The sequence below is a fragment of the Falco cherrug genome, chromosome 4, assembly GCF_023634085.1.
Source record: "Falco cherrug isolate bFalChe1 chromosome 4, bFalChe1.pri, whole genome shotgun sequence".
In the NCBI taxonomy this organism is placed as follows: domain Eukaryota; kingdom Metazoa; phylum Chordata; class Aves; order Falconiformes; family Falconidae; genus Falco; species Falco cherrug.
This window is the reverse complement of record NC_073700.1, coordinates 111,917,256-111,937,765: the sequence shown is the minus strand read 5'-3', so window position 1 is coordinate 111,937,765 and position 20,510 is coordinate 111,917,256. Positions and strand designations below refer to the sequence as shown.

At 45.3% G+C, this 20,510-nt stretch overlaps 1 protein-coding gene across 2 annotated transcripts in view; it reads right to left on the bottom strand.

The window, feature by feature from the left end:
- Nucleotides 1-11,032: 11,032 nt before the first annotated feature.
- The window catches only part of RAPGEF5 (Rap guanine nucleotide exchange factor 5), a 162,620-nt gene continuing 153,142 nt past the window's right edge, over nucleotides 11,033-20,510 (bottom strand). For both annotated transcript variants that reach the window (XM_055708205.1, XM_055708204.1), the window contains exons 25-26: nucleotides 16,336-16,390; nucleotides 11,033-12,714 (exon numbers count right to left, since the gene is read on the bottom strand). In XM_055708205.1, coding sequence (XP_055564180.1) covers nucleotides 12,596-12,714; nucleotides 16,336-16,390 — 174 coding nt within the window. In that variant the 3' untranslated portion in view covers nucleotides 11,033-12,595. The remainder of the gene's footprint in view (nucleotides 12,715-16,335; nucleotides 16,391-20,510) is intronic.

Below are 20,510 nucleotides of genomic sequence, written 5' to 3'. Positions count from 1 at the left end.
ACAGTTATCATCCAGTCTGGGGACTGCTCATCCAGCTTGGGGACTGCTTTTGCCAAGGTAAGAGCAGCTAAAATGCATTGCCAGCCCCCAGCTGGGGGAAACTTCAGCATATGCGTCCCCTCAGGCACGGGACCCCCTAGATGGCACTGCAAGGCTCTGCTGCCACTCACCAACACTGGGCTGAGATGGGATTTTTTTCTGCCTTTCTGTTTCATTTTTGGACGGACACACACACACACACCAAAACCCAACCACTACCTAAATGTCAGTTCACATTACTTGAGCTCACTTCCACGCTACATATTTGAAAAGAAGATGGGAAACTTGGTCTAATTCCCTCCCAGCCTGCTCCACCTAGAAGCATCTCTATCAATTAAAAGCCAAACCACTATGTCTTAGTCGTAAAGTACGCTTGTACTGTTATCTGCTTCGTGTAACAGCAGTTCTGCCTCAGGTTGGTCCTATTCTGGTATGTTCAAATTGTCTTGCTTGGCCAAACATCATTTAGGACCTCTGTGGCTCCTCCTTCTTGGAACCCCTAAAGCACTTTGCTTACACTCCTTCAGTGAGCTTCAGAAGAGGTGCAGTTAAGCATTGGTCTTTACATCATAAAATGTCCAGGGTAGAAATAGGACTAATACTCAGTTTCTCTTTCTCTGAGCTGCTCTCCTCATACTACAGCTGAAGACGTGAAAAGCGAAGTAGGAAGTAAAAATTACTCCCTCTCCCACTACCAACTAAATATCAAAAATGATGCTGCTATTTTACTGGTAGTAATTAATTTGGAATGGGGCAGCAGTAACACTAGGACATCAGTGTCATGTACAGAGCTCACAAATGGTCAGTCTCCTGCCTGAGACACTGAGACAACTCACCCTCTTTGTAGGGTGTACAAAAAGGCAGGACTGGAAAAAGGCAGGAGGAAAGGACTGTGATGTGGAACAAAAGAATATCAGCAGAAATTACTTGCCTAGGGCGCTAAAAGCAGGAACTAGATTATGACCCTGAATCAATGTCTTGCTAGCATCACCAGACATTGAAACTCCAGGATAAAAAGCAAGATGTACGAATGGTACTTTGCTCAAGCACACCCACACGCTGATTCCTGTGACCAGCAAAATTTCCACTGGGCAAGAGCTAACATGCATCAGGCAAGAGCTGGCTTCCTGCTGGCCACAGAGCACCACGGGGGTGAGGAGCAGTGCTGCACCCTCCTCTTTGACACACACCCACACCCCATCTCTCAGCTGCCCCCCGAGTTCCCTCACAGGCACATAAGTCAGAATTATTTCTGAGCCTTTCACGACTCTTCCAGATTTAGTTGAAAATGTCTCAAGTACCTAGAAAGCTAACAAGGGATAAGACAGGGAAGCAAATGAGATATTTATTTTTATTTAAAACTAAGTTAAAAAAGCTTCTTCTTTCCCCTCAATTGCATCAGAAGCAAATTCTTGCTCCTACAAGTACTGCCTCTTACTCCAGAAGTGACTGCTAGCATAAAGGAGAACAAAGCTCAAAAGTAGAATTTAGTCTTGTAGTTTCCTCATCTGTCAATCAACCGATGGTGGAATCCCGTGCACAAGACAGGACAATTTTCTAGGTCAGGTTACCTGGTTTTGGTCACAGCATGCCCTTGCTGGCGTTCAGCCCAGGATACTGCAGGCTAGGAATACAAAAGTAACCTCCCCTCCTCCAATGAAGGGATTCACATTAAAAATAAACCCAGTAAACTAAATACTGGTAAAGCCAGGACCACTAACAACTGGTTGCTCTTCTGGGAGAGTAAGAGACCCAGGGAATAAACTACTGCTAATGCAAGCCATCGAGCAGGGTGCCGAGGGTCAGGCTGGAGATGTGCCTACCTGCAGAGAGCCAGGAGCCCCCCCAGTGGAACAGCCTCCATCCCGGGGGGCTCCCCGTCTGCTGAAGCAGGAGCCTCAGAAAGGTGCTGCACCTTTCTCCAGCTTCCAAAACGCCCCCTGTGTACCTGTGGTTGTGGGCTGCATCACGTACCTCCATGCAATTCACCCTCCCTCCTCGTAAAACAACTTCAGTTTCCCAGATTAGGCTTCTCAAGCAGCCACCGGCGGTGGAGGGGACTGCAAAGGAGCAGCCACGGTGGAAAGTTCACCAACTGGGACGGACACCCTTCTCGAGAAGCAGGTCTCTAATCCACAGGGGAAGATTTTCCATGTTACACTGGTCTCCTCAAAAGGAGGTACAAAAAGCCTCAAAGCGTGTGGAGTAAAGGGCCCACACAAGCAATGCTACAGCTGCGATGCCAAGCAGAAAGTTGGGCGATTGCCTGGAGATAGGGGGGCCGTGCCCTGCCGCACTCCAGCTCCCCGCTGCCTCTGCCAGGTTCTTGCCTCTTTTGCCTTCCCTGACTTTTGTTCAGTGTATGATTGGTTTAGTGAGCGAGAGCAGGAGAAGCGCCGACCGTCTGGAAGTGCTCAAGGACAGGTAAGAGCAACCTGGACGGTGTCCTAGCTCTGTGCGACCTCAGCCAAATCTCTCGGCGTCTCCCTTTCTGAAGTTTCTTCATCTGTGAAACAGGGACAGCAACTCCTTTCTGCCTCCTGGTGACTTTAACCAGTTAGCATTTTCTATTTGTCCTCATATCCCTCTGAGTGGCACTAAATGAATGAGGGGTTTTGACATTTTTTTTAGCTGCTGTTCACAAGCACCCCTCTTCCCAATTCCAGGGAAGAGCAAGCGTTAACAGCCCCTGTTATCACCCCAGACCCATCAGTGACTGTCCCTGTGTCCCTGTGACCATAGTCCCAGTATCACAGCAGCTAGTCTCTGGGGAGACCCGCAATAAGCTGCAAGCACCAGGCCCAGTAGTAGGGTAAAGCACAGTTACCAATTTGCGTACCTCAGATATGAGGTTTATTGTGTAGAGGAGGCTTGCCTTGGATGCGATCATTTCCCAGGTTCGTTATTTGTCTCGGTGTGCAGGCTCAGGAGCAGCTGCATCAGCGCAGCAGTGGGAATGATTGATTGCGGCTTGTCTTTCCTTCCTCACAGCTGAAGTCAGCTCATCACAAAGATATTTCTTAAAGTACTTCCCTATGAGTTGTTTCGAGCCTTTTGCTGAGTATGCACAATTTCTCAAACAGCTACAGCTTAAACAAATATTTGACTCTTTTGGATGCTTCTTCACAGCTGTGTATGTGACAAATTCACAGTCCTCCTGCTCGCCGAGTCACACCAAAACCTGATTGACCTGACTTCCCGCAGAGTCCCTACAGCCGTCCCTGGCCAAGAGCAGGCATGGTCAGCCTTTCTGGATTTTGCTTATTTTAGCTGTCACTGGCTTATCAACCAGCAACTTACAACCAATTCCCAAATCCTCCCATCTTTTCTATTTGCAGCTTCCCTGGGACACCACGTGGCAGCTCCAGCTGTGCTCATGGGAGTACTGCAGATACGGGGAATTCGGGGTGGTTTGCCCACGGTAAAGAGGACATGACCCATGATGGCACAGGGACAGCAGACCAGCCCCAGAGCCCCTTCCCCAGGGCACACAAGCCAGCACAGCCTTGCTTCACACCCTGATGACCGCAGCATTTAAGAGCTCTAAACTCAGGAGCACCCTTTTTCCTTCCATAGTCCAATTCATTTGCAGCACACGGTATCCAGGATCAAAGCCCAGCACTGCTACACAAAGCAGTTAAGTTGCTCAGGTCTCCCCCTTATCAAAATTTGGGTGTAGATAGCTGCGAACTGTCATCAAGAGCATGTGTACAACAGCACCTTCCAGGGAAAACCTGCGCCTTGGGCTCACAAAACTGCTCCTTTGGTCGCACAGTGAATTCAGCCTCACGCCATTAACCCGGCAGACAGGGGATTTGCTTACTTTTGTGAGATGCGCCCAGACAGCGCTGTGGTGTGTTTGGAGAAGCTGCCCCAGACCAGCTGCTCACACTGCAGCCAACCGCTCTGGGTGAGACGCTGACTCCGGGGCGACCGACAGCTGAGAAGGCACCAGTCTTTATTCCCGTTAGCATCTGTCCTAAGTGAATGTGCACTCTCATCATAAAGCCTGAACGCTAAATCCATGGGGAAACGTGCACAAAAAGGCTGAACAGATAATCCCATCAGGCCACTTAAATGGGAATCTGAGTCAACAAATCTAATAAACTGGGGTCAGTGGACCACGCAGATGACAGAGGAGCCTCTCACTGCTGCATTATGTCCTGCAGTCCCTTGAGGTCACACAGGCGGTTTCGATGCAATAAACTGACTCTCCAGGCACAGGATTTCACCACTAGATGTCAAAGGTATCTCAGCTTTCAGAAGGGATGAGATTGCCTGAAGGAGGTTAGCTGCTGGAAAACCTTGTTCTAGCTAGCAGCAGCTTTTGCTGCGACCAACCACAGCCAGCCAAGCCCTTTGCTTGGTCAAAATGGTGATGTGCCCTTTGCAGAGACTTCCCCCATAAAAACCCTGCCTGTCTTTTTGTAACAAATAGCTCTGGCAGGTTCTTGTCTAGTTATTTCTAGGAAATGATACCCGCCTTTGCCACATTACTACTACCTCTCGATGTCCTCTGAAAACCTTAACATTTAGCCTAAGTCTTTTTTCATTTGCACTTGTACAAAGCCAGACCAAGTTCCCTGGAGTCACCCAAATTGCTCTGAGAAATAAATCAAGCTGACAAAAAGCACAAAATGAAATCTGATTGGCTAAACTAAATTACTTTTAAATAAGAGTTTCTGCTGAAGAATGTAAAGTGAATTACCTCATTTAAAATGAAGTAAACTTCATCAGACAAGCACTAACAAGGGTGTCTACATGCACTTCAGACATGTGACTTTTCTTCAAATTTGTATGTTATTTTCCTCTGCCATGTTGGATTTATTCAATTCATTCCCAGTCCTCTTTTATACCTCTCTGCTAGCTCCTGCTATCACATCGTCAGCTACTGGACCTAAAACGTGGCCTCCAACCAACGACGTGCCCTGATGCTGGAGCAGATAGCTGTAGCCTCGAGCCAAGGTCGATGCTGGCAGCTAGCATCAGCCACGACAGTTTCCATCCCTATGAATGTGACAGGGCGCCCAACACCCAGCAGCTCTGCCTGGCCCTCTTCTGGCACAGCACCACGACCAGAGGTGCTGACCTTGTATGAAGCCCAGCATCAGCAGCAGATGAAGCAGTTTGCAGTTATCGGCTGCTTTTGCATTCCGTTTCGTAGTGTAGGCAGGGACTCGGCCTGCCAGCAGACCTTTGGGCATCCAGAGTTTTTAAAGCCCAACAGAAATCAACAGAAAACCAACCTGACTTCACGCAGGCTTTCGGAACGAAAGAGAGGGACACCCAGCAGCTGGCCTTGTTTTGATGGAAGTTTTTCCAAGCTGCTTGATGTAACGTGAAGACTTCAAACTTTTGAAGGATTTATGGCTGATGAAGGAACGTCAGCTGGAGGAGCTGAGCAGAATTCCTCAGCAGACACCTGTCTGTGCCACAGTCACCCCCACCGACAGGCACACTTGCTGGGAGCAAGCCCCCACAGAAATCAGGCCCCCACAGCCCCATAACAGCTTCATTGCTTCAAGCCTTCACGGAGCACGATGGAGATGGAGATGGAGATGGAGAGCTCTCACAAGCATTTGTCAAAAGCCTGTATAACTTACCATGGATGCGCTCCATCTGGGGCTCAATCCTCACCATCCTTTGTCATCTCTGGGTCTGAATCATCCCTGGTTACATTTGCTGGCAAATTCCCCTCCAGCAAAGCGCAGCTCTGCGCTTCCAAGCCATCTGACACAGCTGGCAGTACCTCTCTCAAGAGGCACTTCACCACTTCGGTTAAATGGGCAAGTTCTGCCCATTCCTCTCGCTTCTCCCTGCTAGGTGACACTCCTGTCTCACCCGTTTTCCTGCAAAGGCAGCTCCACACTCAGCACAGTCAATGGCAGGACTTTTCCTTTCCTTTCTTCCCCCCCCCCCCCCCCAGTTTTTTGGTTGGTTGGTTGTTGTTGCAGTGCCATTTACCTCGTGCCTAATTATTACAGCGTACAGAGCGGCTGTTTGCTGTTGCTAACCGCTTTTTCTTTACAACCTTACTCAGAGCACTAGCAGTCCCTCTGAACTAGCTCTTCCTACCACTGCAGGCAGGAAAGGACTTGCACCGGTGACAGTGACAGCAGGAGACCAAAACAAAAAGCTGCAAGTTGCAGAAGCCCTGACAACTTTCTGCAAGAAAACATCTTTGAAAGACCAGGCAATCAATAACCTGTCTCTTTCCACAAACCATCACCTAAGACCCATCTATTCAAGGCAGGCAGCGATTGTCCTTCATGCTAAAAAAGGCAAAGTAAGTTTGGTTTTCTGATCAAATGCTACTCTAAACTATGTTGATTTGCTATTTCTTAGCACCCCCAGCACTGCTCTGACCCCTTCCTACACAGATGGGAGCTGAAACTACATGGAGAGGAACTAACAGCACCAGGACTGTAAAGAGCATCGCATTAAAGCCACCCCACGAAGATCTCTCGTTAGGCAACGGTACTACTTGCACACAAACCCAGCACTACCCACCTCTCCCTGCAAAGTAACAAACAGCCAAATAGCCAGGTGCAATCAGTCAGACCCCTGCAGACGACACAAAGGGAGAGCTTCCCTCTCACCTGCTGGGTTTACGTGACCTCCTGAATGGCTCTTCTCCTTCCTGACCCCCAAATAAAGTTTTTTCCTCGTTTCTCTAGGATTGTTGTGGTTTTCTCAGTGGGGAGGTAAGGACGAGGATTGCCTCTACCCTGAGGATTCCCCCTGGGGAGGTGAGCCTGGAAAGGGTCAGCAGCACCCTTCAGAGCAAAGGAAGCTTTCCAAGGCTTTCAAGATGATGCCACTTCTCCTCCTCCTCCCGTAGTCTGCCTGGGATAGGAAAGGGACAGAAAAAAACATGCTAAAGCCCAGCCAGTTCCCTGAATGCAGATCTGCAAAGATCTTGGTGCCTCTTAAGCAAACGGCAATACAGACCTCCTGGGGAGACAGCCAGCGGCAGCTGCTTACCACTGCGGTGGGCAGTGAAAATCAGAATTATGCAGACTCTATTATTGCCATTCTTTGGTGTTTTAAAGGCTCTGAGGCTGGGCTGCTGCTGAAGCTCACTTTTGCCAGGCTCTCTGGACCTTTACAAGAGTCTTATGAAATCCATTGACCTCCCAGACAGGAATGCAGGGGAGAACACCTCTCTCCTTGCTTAAGAAATTGGTCATTTGCCCCACGTTTGCAGGCCCCCAGTTCTCCAGCTGTTACTAACCGCACCGCACGCTTCTTCTCACCGATACAACTACGGGCATTTTACAGCACTGCTGTAGCACGAGGTAGGGTGCCATCACGCAGCTCTCCAGTGTGAAACGGTGATCACTGCAGGTGCAGAGGTAAACAGCCAGAGGAAGACTTACCTTCTTCAGGTTTTGCTGTGTGTGTAACTTGGCTGCCATTCCCACGGCACAAGAAAGCAGGACTCCAGGGCAGATGCTGTGTGGCACGAAAGCTCACTGGGATGTGAAACAGAGAAAATATTCAGGGGGTTTGCTTTTCAGGCTGGACGTCTTTTTTTCCACTGAGAAGCAGGAATCACCTCTACCCCAGACAGAGCAGCGATCCCCACGCAGGTCAGTCCCACTCTGCACAGGGCTGCGCCGGCCCCAGAGGAACCTGCCCCCACCTGCTGCCTCCCACCTTCGCTCAGCTCCTGCGGGAACAGCTCATCACAGGCCTCTCTAATCACTTCAGTGACAATTCAGAGTCCATTGAGCAGCTTAAATTGAGCAAGCCTTTGCCAATAAAGCTTTCTGGTTGACAGGAATAGAGGAGCCCTTGTCTGAATAGTTCAGCAGGGTGGTCTGAAGCAGGCGCAGCAGCCTCTTCTTGTGGCTCTTCTAGCACAGGTGGAGCTGTAAGGCAGCTGGCCTCAGCTCTGCACCTTCCCGTCTGCAAACCATCCTAAAGGTACTGTCATTCTAGCTCCTTGTGACAACGTCCCAGCAAGGCTGATGGGTGCAAGGAGAGCCCTTTGGTGCCAAGTTAGCTGCTTGTACATAGCTGCGTGTGGCTTGAAGTGATTCAGCTGATTAATTGCAACTGGTTAGGAGATACTCCCCAGGTCTCCTTCTGAGCTACACTGTGGAGAGCAATAGTCTCCATTGAAGGGACAGTGATGAACAGCTGGGACTGTAAATTCTTCAGCTTGCACAGCTGGATCTGGAAAAGAATGTCTGGCTGTAAGGTATCTTTAATCATCATTATAGAGCTGTGTCAGCAATTTGGGCTTGCACTGTTTTAACTGTTCCAGTTAAAATTCACCCTACCTGTGTATTAACACTGGCACAAACACTCTGTAGGTCAGGCTCAAGGCTATTTAAGGTGCAGGCCCTCGGAGGATGAAGTACTGCCTAATTGTAAAGCTCTTCGAGCAGACATCGTGCTGCAAGTTACTCCTGTGTGAAATAGCCAGGTCTGGCGTAGTGGTACCCAGGGTTCGCAAGTGGAAAGAGTGGAAGGGCAGGAGAAGCCCCAGCTGCCTTACGGCACACTTGCAGCCCATCACGGGTTCTGCCTTCCCTGCTGCAGGCTAGCCAAGAGGAGGGAGAGGAAATCACATCAACAGGGACATCTGATGACAGGGGAAAGCATTTGCGGTCCCCAGTAAGAGATAAGTGCTGATAAGCAGACTCCAGAGGATATGAAGATAGATTTACTCCTCCCCTCTCCCACACAGACTTCTCATGGTGGCTCCAGGCCCCTCTTAGACTGTGCTGTGATAACAGGGCACAGCTGAGACCCCATTAACAGCATCCCTGCTTCTGAAACATCAGCACCAGTGAGTCCCACTGACCAGAGGCAGACACACAGCTCTGAATGGGGTCAGGCTCCAGGGCCTCTACACGAGTCTGCATCCACCTCACAAATGTAGCAAGGGTTTGTGGCACTGAAAGACTGGAAATAAAATACTCCCGTTAGGAACAGTAAGTGCATGTGATAGGCATGAAGGCACAGAGCCCAGACTTCATTAAGGTAGTTTTTATATTTTGTAAAGCAATATTAAAAAACACTGGAAAATGCAAGATAAATGTAACTGTTGCTTCTACAAGTTTTAACCTTGTATTGCTTGGCCATTTTGACATATAAATTATTGCTTACTAGCTCTCATAAATACACAACACAATAATATATACAGAGGCAGACAAGCATGAAATATGAAAAGGACAACATTGGCAACATTGATTCTGGTAAATCAGATTATTTCATACATACCAGGTCTCATAACGGTGGATAACTACTAGCTGTAGTCCCTGAGAAGTTAGGTAAATACCTTGATTTGGGGTTTTCTATTTTATTACTTTTAATGCAAGCTGACAGCGTGATGGCACTCAGAGAGAACAAACAGGCAGGTGTTCTTACCTCAGCTCACTGACTTCATCCCAGTATTTAACAGTGTATAAGATGACAATAAATAGGCTATGCAAATAAATACTACTCTGCTAAAATGTTTAGTATTTACATCTTTCTGTGTAATGTTACAGCAGCACATCTTATTATTTCTGATAACACCTTTTTTGTTGCCACTGTCATGCAAATGTGCTTTATTTCTATTCAAGATGGGGCTGGAATCAAAAAGCTGCGTCATAGAAACATATAAATTTGATGCAACAAAATCCTGTGCCAAAGAAGTACAGTGACCCAGCTTTCTCCTTTGTTCTGTCTAATTACTCCTCCTAGCTACTAAGAAAATATGCAGAGTATTTAACCTCAGTGTGATTGCAATAAACTGAACTTAAAAATTCATGGATTTTATCCTATGTAACACAATTGCAATATTGAAGGATATAAAAAAATCCTACAGTGTCACCAGTGCTGGACCCTGGCAGAGGCTGTATAGTGTCACCCTTCCTTGTCACAGGGCTCACCTCCATTTCTCCTCCCAACCACACCTTCAAGCTGCTTGCCGGTCTGCAGCCCAGTCCTGCAATACTTCACCTGTTGAACACAGACTCTGAAGGGCCTTTTTTTTTGTACGAGACACGCTACGTACAGATTTGGGCTATCTGCCTTTCCTTTATGCTAACAGTTTCAAGGTCCATATTTTCAAGTGAAACTGATGCACCCACCTCGGCTCCTCAGACCAGCAATTTATATCCCAAGTTATACAGGCCCCAATGAAAACTAGTTCGTAAAGTTTTCAACAGCAGTCCAAGTAGCCACCACACAGATAACGAGGTTACTGCTGGCTATGTGCCTTCAAACCATTCAGTACAAAGTCACAGCAGTGCAGATAGCCAGTGCCTCAGCTGGCTCGAAGCCTACTGGTACAAGTTAACCCATCCATTTGCTTCAACCATTTTGAACTGGCAGAGGTGGCTCTAGCATGCTTTCAAATCAAAGCCTGAGCCCAGAGTCATCTTTCCTCTTCTGTTTTTTGAGGGTTTCTTATTTCTTTTTTCCCCTTCTTTCATTTCCTGTCTTTCATTCTTCGCTGGCGCTGCTGCTGCTTCATCAGCAATAACTACCAAAACTATCACAGAGCCAAACGCAGCGAACTGAGAAACAGCCCCGCTTTCTCAGCCTGAATCTCTTCTAAAGCTCCCTTTCCCACAGGTTCCAACAGAACAATTTGTGGACTAGAATGTTACGCCATATGACCCGAAGCATGCAGGCTGGGCTACACACAGGCTCCTAAAAATAATGCCGTGTTAAAGAAGATTTCACAAGGGGGAGCTGAAAACCCAGCAAACCAGTCAGGTAACGAACGCGCTAAGGTGGGAATTCCGCAAGTGCTGTACCCAGAGAAAGACCTGCAGGAACACAGCATCTGGTTTGTGTTCCTACACCGCAAAAAGGAGCCCACCGCAGCTAGTATCCTCATCTGAACAGTTTTGGTCTGTTTGCACAAAAGAGTTATTTACAATATGTGCAGTCACATCTACAGAAGAACATAGGAAATTTTTACTCCATGGCCAGCAAGAGTTTATTTTTTTTCTTTTTACTGGGTAAAAAGAAGATTTTTTTCTAAAAAAAAAAAAAAAAAAAAAAATCATATAGTATTTGATAATAACAAAGTACAAGCAAATACATTTCTGAAACATCTGTTTCCTTTACAATAATAGATCTATACAATATTTCACAGATGGGAAAACCGAATGCATCCTACAGATTCCCCCACAGACTACTTGTTAAAGCTGCTTTTTTAAAAAATCCCTTTAAACCAGAGATAACACAATGATGAACAGCATGCTACTTCAGTATTCCCACATTTCAGTAAAGGAGCATTTTCTTGGAAGTCTTCCTCATGTGGAAAACGTACAGTTGAGATGGGCAAGCAATGCAATGTATCCTCCCTGCCCTGCAAAGGGACCGTTACGGTGAGTGTACAAACATGCCAGACTGCACAGCACACCGAACACTGCCTGTGGCATTCACTAGATTATTTCAGGGCAACTTCTTAGCACTGAAAACCAGAGCCACGGTGACGGTGATGCTTAGATGTAGGTCAGCTACAGAAAAGACTTTAGAAGTGCTGCCTCAGTACATGCCCAGTAGTACTTTTAGCTACAGGAGAATTGGCTAGGGGAGGGGTGTGAGAGAGACAGAAGCAGTAAAGGGACGCTGATGCCGACAGCCTGCTGTGTACGCAGGTAATTACACCGGTACCCTGTAAGGTGTACCCATTTGTTCTTTAAAAACTAGAAGCGCGTGCAAGTTAGGCGAAGTTTTAGCTGCTGAAACAGTATTTCCAGGAGGTGAGTTAGGAATGCAGGCGGACCTAGGCATTGCCTCTGAATAGACACCAAGAAGTCTGTAATCCAAGCAAAGCTCCTGCTATCATAATTTATAACACGTTAACTGCAGGAGCTGGTGCTAAATCTGAGATAACTGAAAGGAAGAAAATAACATTTTTTCAGCGTACAAACAATTGTGTCCATAAATTGCAACAAAAGTGGATTGGCTCTTACAGTGTGATTTATAAAGCAGATTCTTAAGGGGCCATGCCGGCGTGAACAAACGTTTACTGCTGACCTCTGCATCACCACGTGCTCTTGAGTTTCATCTGGTGCACTGTCTTTTTATATTTCCATTCTTGTTTGTCCGCACTTATCTCAAATGAGATACTCCAGTGGGCTCAGGGGAGCTGGATTGCACAGTATTTTTGGCAACGATACTTTGGCAGCCTTGAATTAGTGAGGTACGTACTGCGGTGAACTGAAAATCAATCCCTCTGTGGCATGTTGCTTGCTGAAATGTTTTGCTGCTGTGACACGATGATTCCTTTCATTCTAATACTGGCAGAATCTGCATTGAAAGCTACACTGGACCAAACAATATTTTCACAGAAACCAAGCTCCTGAGCTCAAAGGACGCTGCTCCACGCCCTCCCATCCCGGTGACCAGCGCGGATGGCACCAAGCATGCCCTGCAACTCTACGAGCAGCTGGCTCTTGCCTGATTTTCCTGTGCATGTTGTGTGAGCTACTGATAAAACTCAGTAAACTGTTCTTATATAGGGAAGCAACATGCTTGGCATAAACATTCACTTAATTCAAAGTGCTGCAGTTACAAGGTTATATGAAGCTGTGTACGCTCACACTCGCGGCTCTATCCTGTGAGAAAGCTCAAAGAGAGCTTGCTGGTTGTCGATGACATGCAGGTGATGGATGTATGGCTTCAGCTCATGATGCTCTTTCGAAGGAACTTCATTGCCTGCAAGACAGGAGAAAGGGGGTGGATCAGAAAGCCATGCCTTGCCCGCTGCTCTGTCCTGGGCGTTACCAAGTCCCCGGTGTTGGGTGCCAGACAGTCACAAGTACGATGGGCAGTGATCCAAAGGACTTGCTGTTTCCCTGCAATGCATGAGGTAACAGATATAGAAAAGGGGAGGAAAGGCGGAAGGAAAGGAGGAAGGGCGGAAGGAAAGGAGGAAAGGCAGAAGGAAAGGAGGAAAGGCAGAAGGAAAGGAGGAAAGGCAGAAGGAAAGGAGGAAAGGCAGAAGGAAAGGAGGAAAGGCGGAAGGAAAGGAGGAAAGGCGGAAGGAAAGGAGGAAAGGCGGAAGGAAAGGAGGAAAGGCAGAAGGAAAGGAGGAAAGGCAGAAGGAAAGGAGGAAAGGCAGAAGGAAAGGAGGAAAGGCGGAAGGAAAGGAGGAAAGGCAGAAGGAAAGGAGGAAAGGCGGAAAGGTGGAAAGAAGTAAGCAACGCTAGGCAGCTAGCGTGCGCACAGAAGGAATGAGTGGATGGCAAGAAGCTGACTCTTACCAAGTAGAAGATTTACTCCTGCTGGCAGTGCAGGCAGTCTGTCCCCTGCAAGGGTGGCTCAAGGTTTCCTTTGTGCTGCTCTGGCAGCACAGTGGGACCTTGAGCTGGGGTGGGCGACCCAGCCTGTAACTTTTAAACAACCTTAACACGAGTACACAAGACAGCAGGCCCCAGATAATTTCCTTCAGAGCAGGTGAAAGGTGACAGCACAGCAGATGGATACGAGCTCTTCAAAGCTGCTCTGACAAGGCCCCTGCGTTTTGATCTGTTATGCTTTTGATTTCTGATCTAGTAACAGAGACGAGAGTCACGCTGTCATTTCATGGGTGTTTATGTGGCAAGAGGAATTAGCTGTGTAACAGACAAACTGAAGGGTGGCTTGAATAGCAGATGGTTTTTGTTACAGGCTCGATGCGCGACATCGGCTTGTGGGAACTTGCCACCTGTGAAACCCTTCAGCATGGCTGGTGACCAGCAGAAGTGGAAAAGGAAAAGCTAAGCCCATGGCCACCAGACCCACCAGAAGACAGGCAGAGAAAGCAACATCCCCTACATGTTGCTGACTGCTGACAAACAAGTGAAGGTTGAAGAGCTTTGCTCTAACTCCATGTCCTCAAGGAATGTTTAATAACATGACCATAAATTAAAAAAGAAACCCCCTCAAAATTCCCCAAACCAATCAGCTTAACTCACACACTCCCTCCTGTCCTTTGTTTCATTATCATCCTTTTCTCCACGCTCACCAGACAGATGAGAAGCTTGCTGGGAACCAGCCACCCTACTTGTTTTTAAAGAGCACCGTGTGATGCTGTGGGTAGCGTGGGATGCCAGCGCAGCCAGGTCTGCATGCGGCTGCTAACAGGGCTCCTGGCAGCTACTCCTGAGCAGCTCTAACTGCAGAAATGTGGGAGAGAACGGGACAACGTGGTAAGTTTGTGTCAGGATACAGAGATGATCTCTGTGTTCTGAGGGAATAGAATCCCCACAGCTGTGCTGAACGTCCTGGAAAACATTTGTATTTCTCATTAACACCTGAAATGACAAAAGCTTGAATTACGTTATTTTCTCAGGCTGCTTTGCCTCTTTGGAAATGCTATTATTTGTTTTCAGGATTATGGTATAAAAGTGTTATTTCCATTAAAAAGGTATTTCAGTCTTAATTGGAACTTAACCAGTTTCTAATCCAGGAAGACTTTGGCCTGCAAGCTTAATACACATGATACAGTTCATGAACAATAATTATATTCCTTGCTTAGTTTTGTTTGAATTCTTCCCTACAGTGAGATGCCTGCTGCTCTTAGGTCAATCTGGGAATTGATGCAGCAGAAAGATTCACATTCCTGAGAGCAAAATAAGCCCACTAGAAAAGGAAACTGTCCATAAAGTCTCAATAAATATTCAGTGAATTCATTTCATGCCTAAACGAATTTAAGAAAAAAAAAAAGTGCCTACAGGGATGTCTGTATAAGCTGCTTTTTAAATGCCAGCTTGACAATAAATCAAGCCTGTGGTAAAATAAAATAACAATCACATATTTCAAACTACTAGATCATATGATAAATCTCAGGTATTAACCTTGGATTTATGTTGCAACACTTACAAAACCATTTGGAAAAAAAAAGGCAAAAACGAGATGAAAGATTTACAGCAGAGAAGCTGTAAAAAAAATTCACATTAAAAGAAACCAAAACTCCATTTTATAATGCCAAATAAGAGATGTTGTAACTTACAGAGGCATAGTTTGGATTAATCAATATTTCCTTCAGTATCCAGTTTAACAGAATAAAACCAAAAGGCACGTCCTTATCCCTCTCCTTCTGTCTCTCTCTTGTATATATCTCAAAATAACACAAAAACCATAATACTGAGCAGCCTTTGTTTAAAAAAATGACTGCACACACACGGCACACGGTAAATCTATGGAACAAATGTTCAGCAAAGCTCTTAACAGTATCTATCATTCTCCGAGGAATACGTATTTATACGTAAAATTATTGTTGTTTTTTTTGTCACAGTCCATGCTGACAGATGCTGAAAATTCAGCTGGAAAAAAGAAATGATTCAAACTCTTTTTTTTTTCCCCAAAGGCTACAGCACAGTTCTAAACTTCTTTCTGGAAAAGAGGTTTTAGTGGCCTCAATAAATGACACGTTTCGTGGGTTTGGCTTAAAACCCAACCACTTCCTAACGTAGCACTGTGTTTGTCCCCTTCCTGTGGTTAATCTCTCCACAGAGAATGAGAAATGCTGAGCAGGGAAAAACCAAGGTTCTCCACTATGAGCAGCAATGCAAAGCGAGCTGGGGTCTTCTGCATGGTCCTTTAGGGTTGGATTCTCTGGTGGCTAATAAGGTGGAAACACAAAACAAACGAAAAGTCTTTTGTGCAGCTGAGGCACCCTGGCCATCCCCATCAGGGTATATCCTCCCGTGCCCAAAGCAGGCAGAGCTCTACCTGCAGGCTTCCCCCAGCAGAGGTATTAACCATTAACACACACCACCCCCCCCCTTTCTGCGTCAACCACTTTCACGAAACCTGCAGGACCTCAGTGTCTTCAAGACCTCTACCATTTGGTGAAACGACCTCAAGAACCCAAACCAAGCAAACAAGCGCTTTTGGTGAAAAGCCAAGTGAAAAGCTTTGGTGATGAATACCACCTTTTAGCTACTGAAAGCCAAGACAGCTGCGAATCCATCAGCAAAACCCAGACTAGCAGGAGCCTGAGGTAACTCAGTTACAGCAGGGCAAGTGAGAAAGAGCAGCATACACCAGAGGCCTCATTATCAAGTGGCACAGATCTTGCACTGTATTTTGAAGAGGTGATAATTTTTGCAGGAAAATAATTTATCAAGAATTTGAAAGCTGTTTCTATAAACATTTTGTAAAGCAAAACCTCATCCAACTGTGATTTCTGTTACGTTCCAACAATGACGCCCCTTCTTACCAATGGGTTAAGTAATTGTCGACCACGTTTTGCTGCTGTAGTAAACCTGAGCAAGTGGAAAGAAAGTGGGGGGAAAAAAAACCCTCAAGGATGTACAAAGGCAAAGTAAGTAACAAGTTTTGACTACTCACCAAACTGGTTATTTCTGCAATGTCTCAATGACCGAACAGTATCCGCAATCATGTGCTGCAAAGACCAAATATAAAAAACATCAGCGTAAAAATCTGAGATGAATACTGTCATTAGAAAAGCCTGAAAAAAATCTTCTTACCCTACGCTGTACAGCAAAAAGCAATGGCAGTAAGGCAGAAAAAGAAGACAGCAGGAGAGAGACTTTGCTTTTTGTTTTAGTGATAATACATGATGAAGCAGAATTAGTCTAGAAGGTCCTTATTGATATCACACAGATCAAATGAGAACTCCCTGAGAGCCCTAAGGAAAGCGGTAAATGAAAAATAGCTCAAAATTGGCTTATTTTTGTTCCTGTGACTTTTATTAAACCAAATCCTACAGCAGGGCAGGCGTGCGGACTGGATGGGTACTTCTGGGTTCAGCCCCCAGCTTTATTGCATTATCCAAGTCTGCAACCTCACTTTCTGTCTCCATGTGTTGTCTAATTAGGCTGCAACCCCCTTTGTGGTACAGACTACACCTTTACGTACACCTGTACAATGCCTAGCACAATCAGGCACCGGTATCAGCTCGGCAGTTTTCTGCAGTATGATAACCAACACCAAACCCCAGCCCACAGCCTAAACCCTGCAAAGCAAGCACACCGACATCTCCTACCAAGTAAGACTATACCCTAAGTGTATTATTTAAAGAAAAGCTGGTGCTAACAAAATGTTGGATGTTCACTTAGATTAAGCAGAGAAAAGAAAAGGTTTAAGTTTGGTTTCTCAATCAGGCTCAGGTCTATAGGTTATAAAAAGTGGAATTGTTCACTATAAATCAGTGGAGTGTGCTCATTTTCACTAGATGTCACCCATAAAGTTCTTGAGGTATTACTTTTTTTTTTCTTCTTTATTTGACCGCTTCCGTGGCAACTCTTCACCAAATCTAGTAACTAATTAAAACAAATTGCAGTTAGCAGGAATGATTTAATAGCTCGTGCAAACAGCTGAGGCTCTTCTCACATCTCTTTAAAAAATAATTAGAGCCAGAAAAGATTAACTGTCTTGAGCAGAGTATGTTTTAAGACCAGAATGACACAGAACAGCTCATCTCTCAACACTCTGGGAGTGGCTTACAAAGCTCCTCCATAGAAAAGCTTATTCAATGGAAACTTTGTATTCCTTTCATCAGTAAATCAAAATATTTTTTCCTGTTACCCACTGTGCTTGATTTGCCATGAAATCATGCGATCTCTTGTGTTAATGTCTTTGCACTGATTATAATGAAGTTCTAGTGAGATGATCTAGATTTCATGCACAATAGTGTGAGTACTGGGAAAGCTACAACTTCCCCCAGTGCTGCTGCTGTGGTATTTTCCAGCTGATATCCTTTGCCCTTGGCTTTTAGAACTGAGAGACCCCACCATCACACACACTGACATTCTTTGCTGTTTCTCCTTTGTAGTCAGTCAGCGTGGGGTCCACCCCCAGACTGGCTTCTGAAGGTGATGCTCTCCTAACAAAAAACCTCTTTGTGTAACACTCTCTTAAAGCAGAATCCCAAATCTCCTGCTTTTAGTAGCCTAATTAGGCATTTCTCTCTGACTGTTTTCGACTCTTTGAGATCCAATTGTAATACAAAAAAAAAAAATCAGTCAATTCATCTGCAAAGCAAATGCTATTTCCTGACTGTTTTAACAGGTGCTTGCATACCATTAGTGTGATGAGTAACACATTTCTTGTGGCCTTTCAGCCACAAGATCTGGGATCATTAGCACTCCTTTAGCTGCAAAGGATAGCAAAACCTCAGGTTTAGGAATTGCATAGATATTTGGGGTGGGGGTGGTGTTTGATATCCTTCAGCTGTGTGTACACAGACCTTACAGCGGAAGGCACTAGGTGAGAAGGTATTTTCTACAACGGTAACGGCCATTGACCTGTATTAGAGTTTGCTGGAGTGTGGCTAAGACATGTCATTGCTAAGATGTGGGTGATGGCTGACTGGAGAAAAAAAAGTTAATAAGCCACATTTCAGTGAAGCTGGTTAGTAAATACCATGGAAATACCTTGAGATGCAAGAGTATAAGACCATATTCCTTCAGATTTAGTTGGGGAAGTGGGTATGGTATTAAATATTGATGTAACACTATTCTAGACTAGAGTTTACCCAACACGGAGTGAAGCAGACCACTGCAATCCCTTCAACTTTTGCTAAAACTAGGTAACGTTAGAGCATTTCATTCCCTTCTGTTTGCAAATTCCCTTCTTTATATTTTGAATTAACTTCGCCTTCACTGCAATGATGTCATGTCAAATCAAGTTCAGTCACAGTAGGATTGTTGAGGTCCTTACGGTCTAAGAATATAAAAGAAGTGGGGATTGCAGAGGCAGAGAATATCTTTTATTTAACCAACTGATAAAGTTGGAAAAAACAATGGTTCAGACTGACAGGTCCTCGTTCTTCAGGTGAGACGCTTAATACAGAAATGAAATATTTCAAAATACTGATCTACAGGGAGATACAAAAAACCATCTTTGCTTTGAAGTTCATAAGTAGAAATTCTGTGCATTTATGACAGTGAGTAAGTTCCTTCCCCAAAGCAGTAATCTGCTACGGTAGAATGATTCTTTTCTTCTTTTTCTGCAACCGCAAATGTGCAGGTGAGGTTCAGTGGCTTGATCCAAACCAAGCAGAAGTCAATGTCAATCCTAATTTTCCTCAGCAGAGGCCAGAAAGTGCTCAGCACAGTACAGAACACCAAGGAAGACGCTCTTCCTTGGGACAAAGCCCTTATAAATTAGAAAAGGAACGTGAACACACTGTGATCACACACTGTGATCATGTGTGATGCATCTTGTTAGGAAGTTCACGCCCATTGCCTGAACACCTTGGCATCCAAACGAACCAGTCTAATACACATACTGCCTGAGCCTGCCTGGCACTCACAGTTAAATCTCTCTTAAGCCCCCATTCCTAAGTTAGCACTATTGCCTGCATTCAGATGTACACAGGGCTTGTGAGACAGCATGTTCCTGAGGGCATGATCTGACTAATAATTTGGAGGAAGCGTCAGTCTGAACAACCCTCACCCCACCACCATCACCCCAGACTCCCCCCCGGCCGTTCGGAATGCCCAGTATACATCTGCATGGGAAAGGTGAAATCCTGGCTCACGGAAGTCAATTGGTGAATTAGCAAAGCTCCCAGTGCCTCTGGAGACACGATGGTGGCAGAAAGGCTTGGGAATCTTACCCAGCGAGTCCAGCATACAGGATTAAACAACAAACAAACAAACTAACCAGGTCTGGCTAAGACTGAACAAGAATCAGATCCTGCACATTCACTAAATAAATCTATGGACCAGTGGGGGGATTTTAGTATCAATTATTGTGCATCAAGGGCTAGTTTAATTTACATGTTAATTGGATGTACTTCCAAGAGGCAATGAAGAAGAACATGCTAATGAGTTTTATGCAAACACCTAAAGGTCAAACAGTTAATGGACTTGGGACAAGAAAACCTTTCAGCAAATGCAAATCGGTGTTCTTGTAAACTCTACAACAAGAAAAGGTACAGAAATCAAATAGAAAACACAAAAAGAGGAGCTCAGGTTCAAAAGTCAAAGTCTACATCTGCTTGCAAGTTGGAAGACAATGTATATTATGATAGGATGTGAAAATAAGTTCAACCTCTGGTTCATGAATAACTCCATGGTTCCACATTCATTCTCTAACAAGTGTAAACATGTGGAGAAAATAGTTGGGAACAATTCATCTGAACAGTCCCATGGCACATCTAGAGCGAGCGGGAAGAATATTTTGGTTTCTTGATCAAATAATCCAGGCCAAGAAAATAAAAATTAACTGAAAGTTTCTCCTCTCCACTCCACCACTGTTCAGATACACAAACTGTAGCTTTCAGTGCTACGCAAATGTTATCAACAAAGAAATGAAATATGCAAATTAGAGAAATAAAACCTCTATCAGTAATATCATGCCAGAGTAGATGTCATATGATATCTAGAGTAGATGTGGCCAAAGATACAACGTCAGTAAGTGCCTTTATGCATAAAAATTAGTATAGTGGTATTTACAGACAGTTTAATTCATATTTCAGGCATTATTTTCTTCATCATCTAACCTAGATCAAAAATATTACTTTCATTTAACATCCCTGGAATTGGCATACCAGT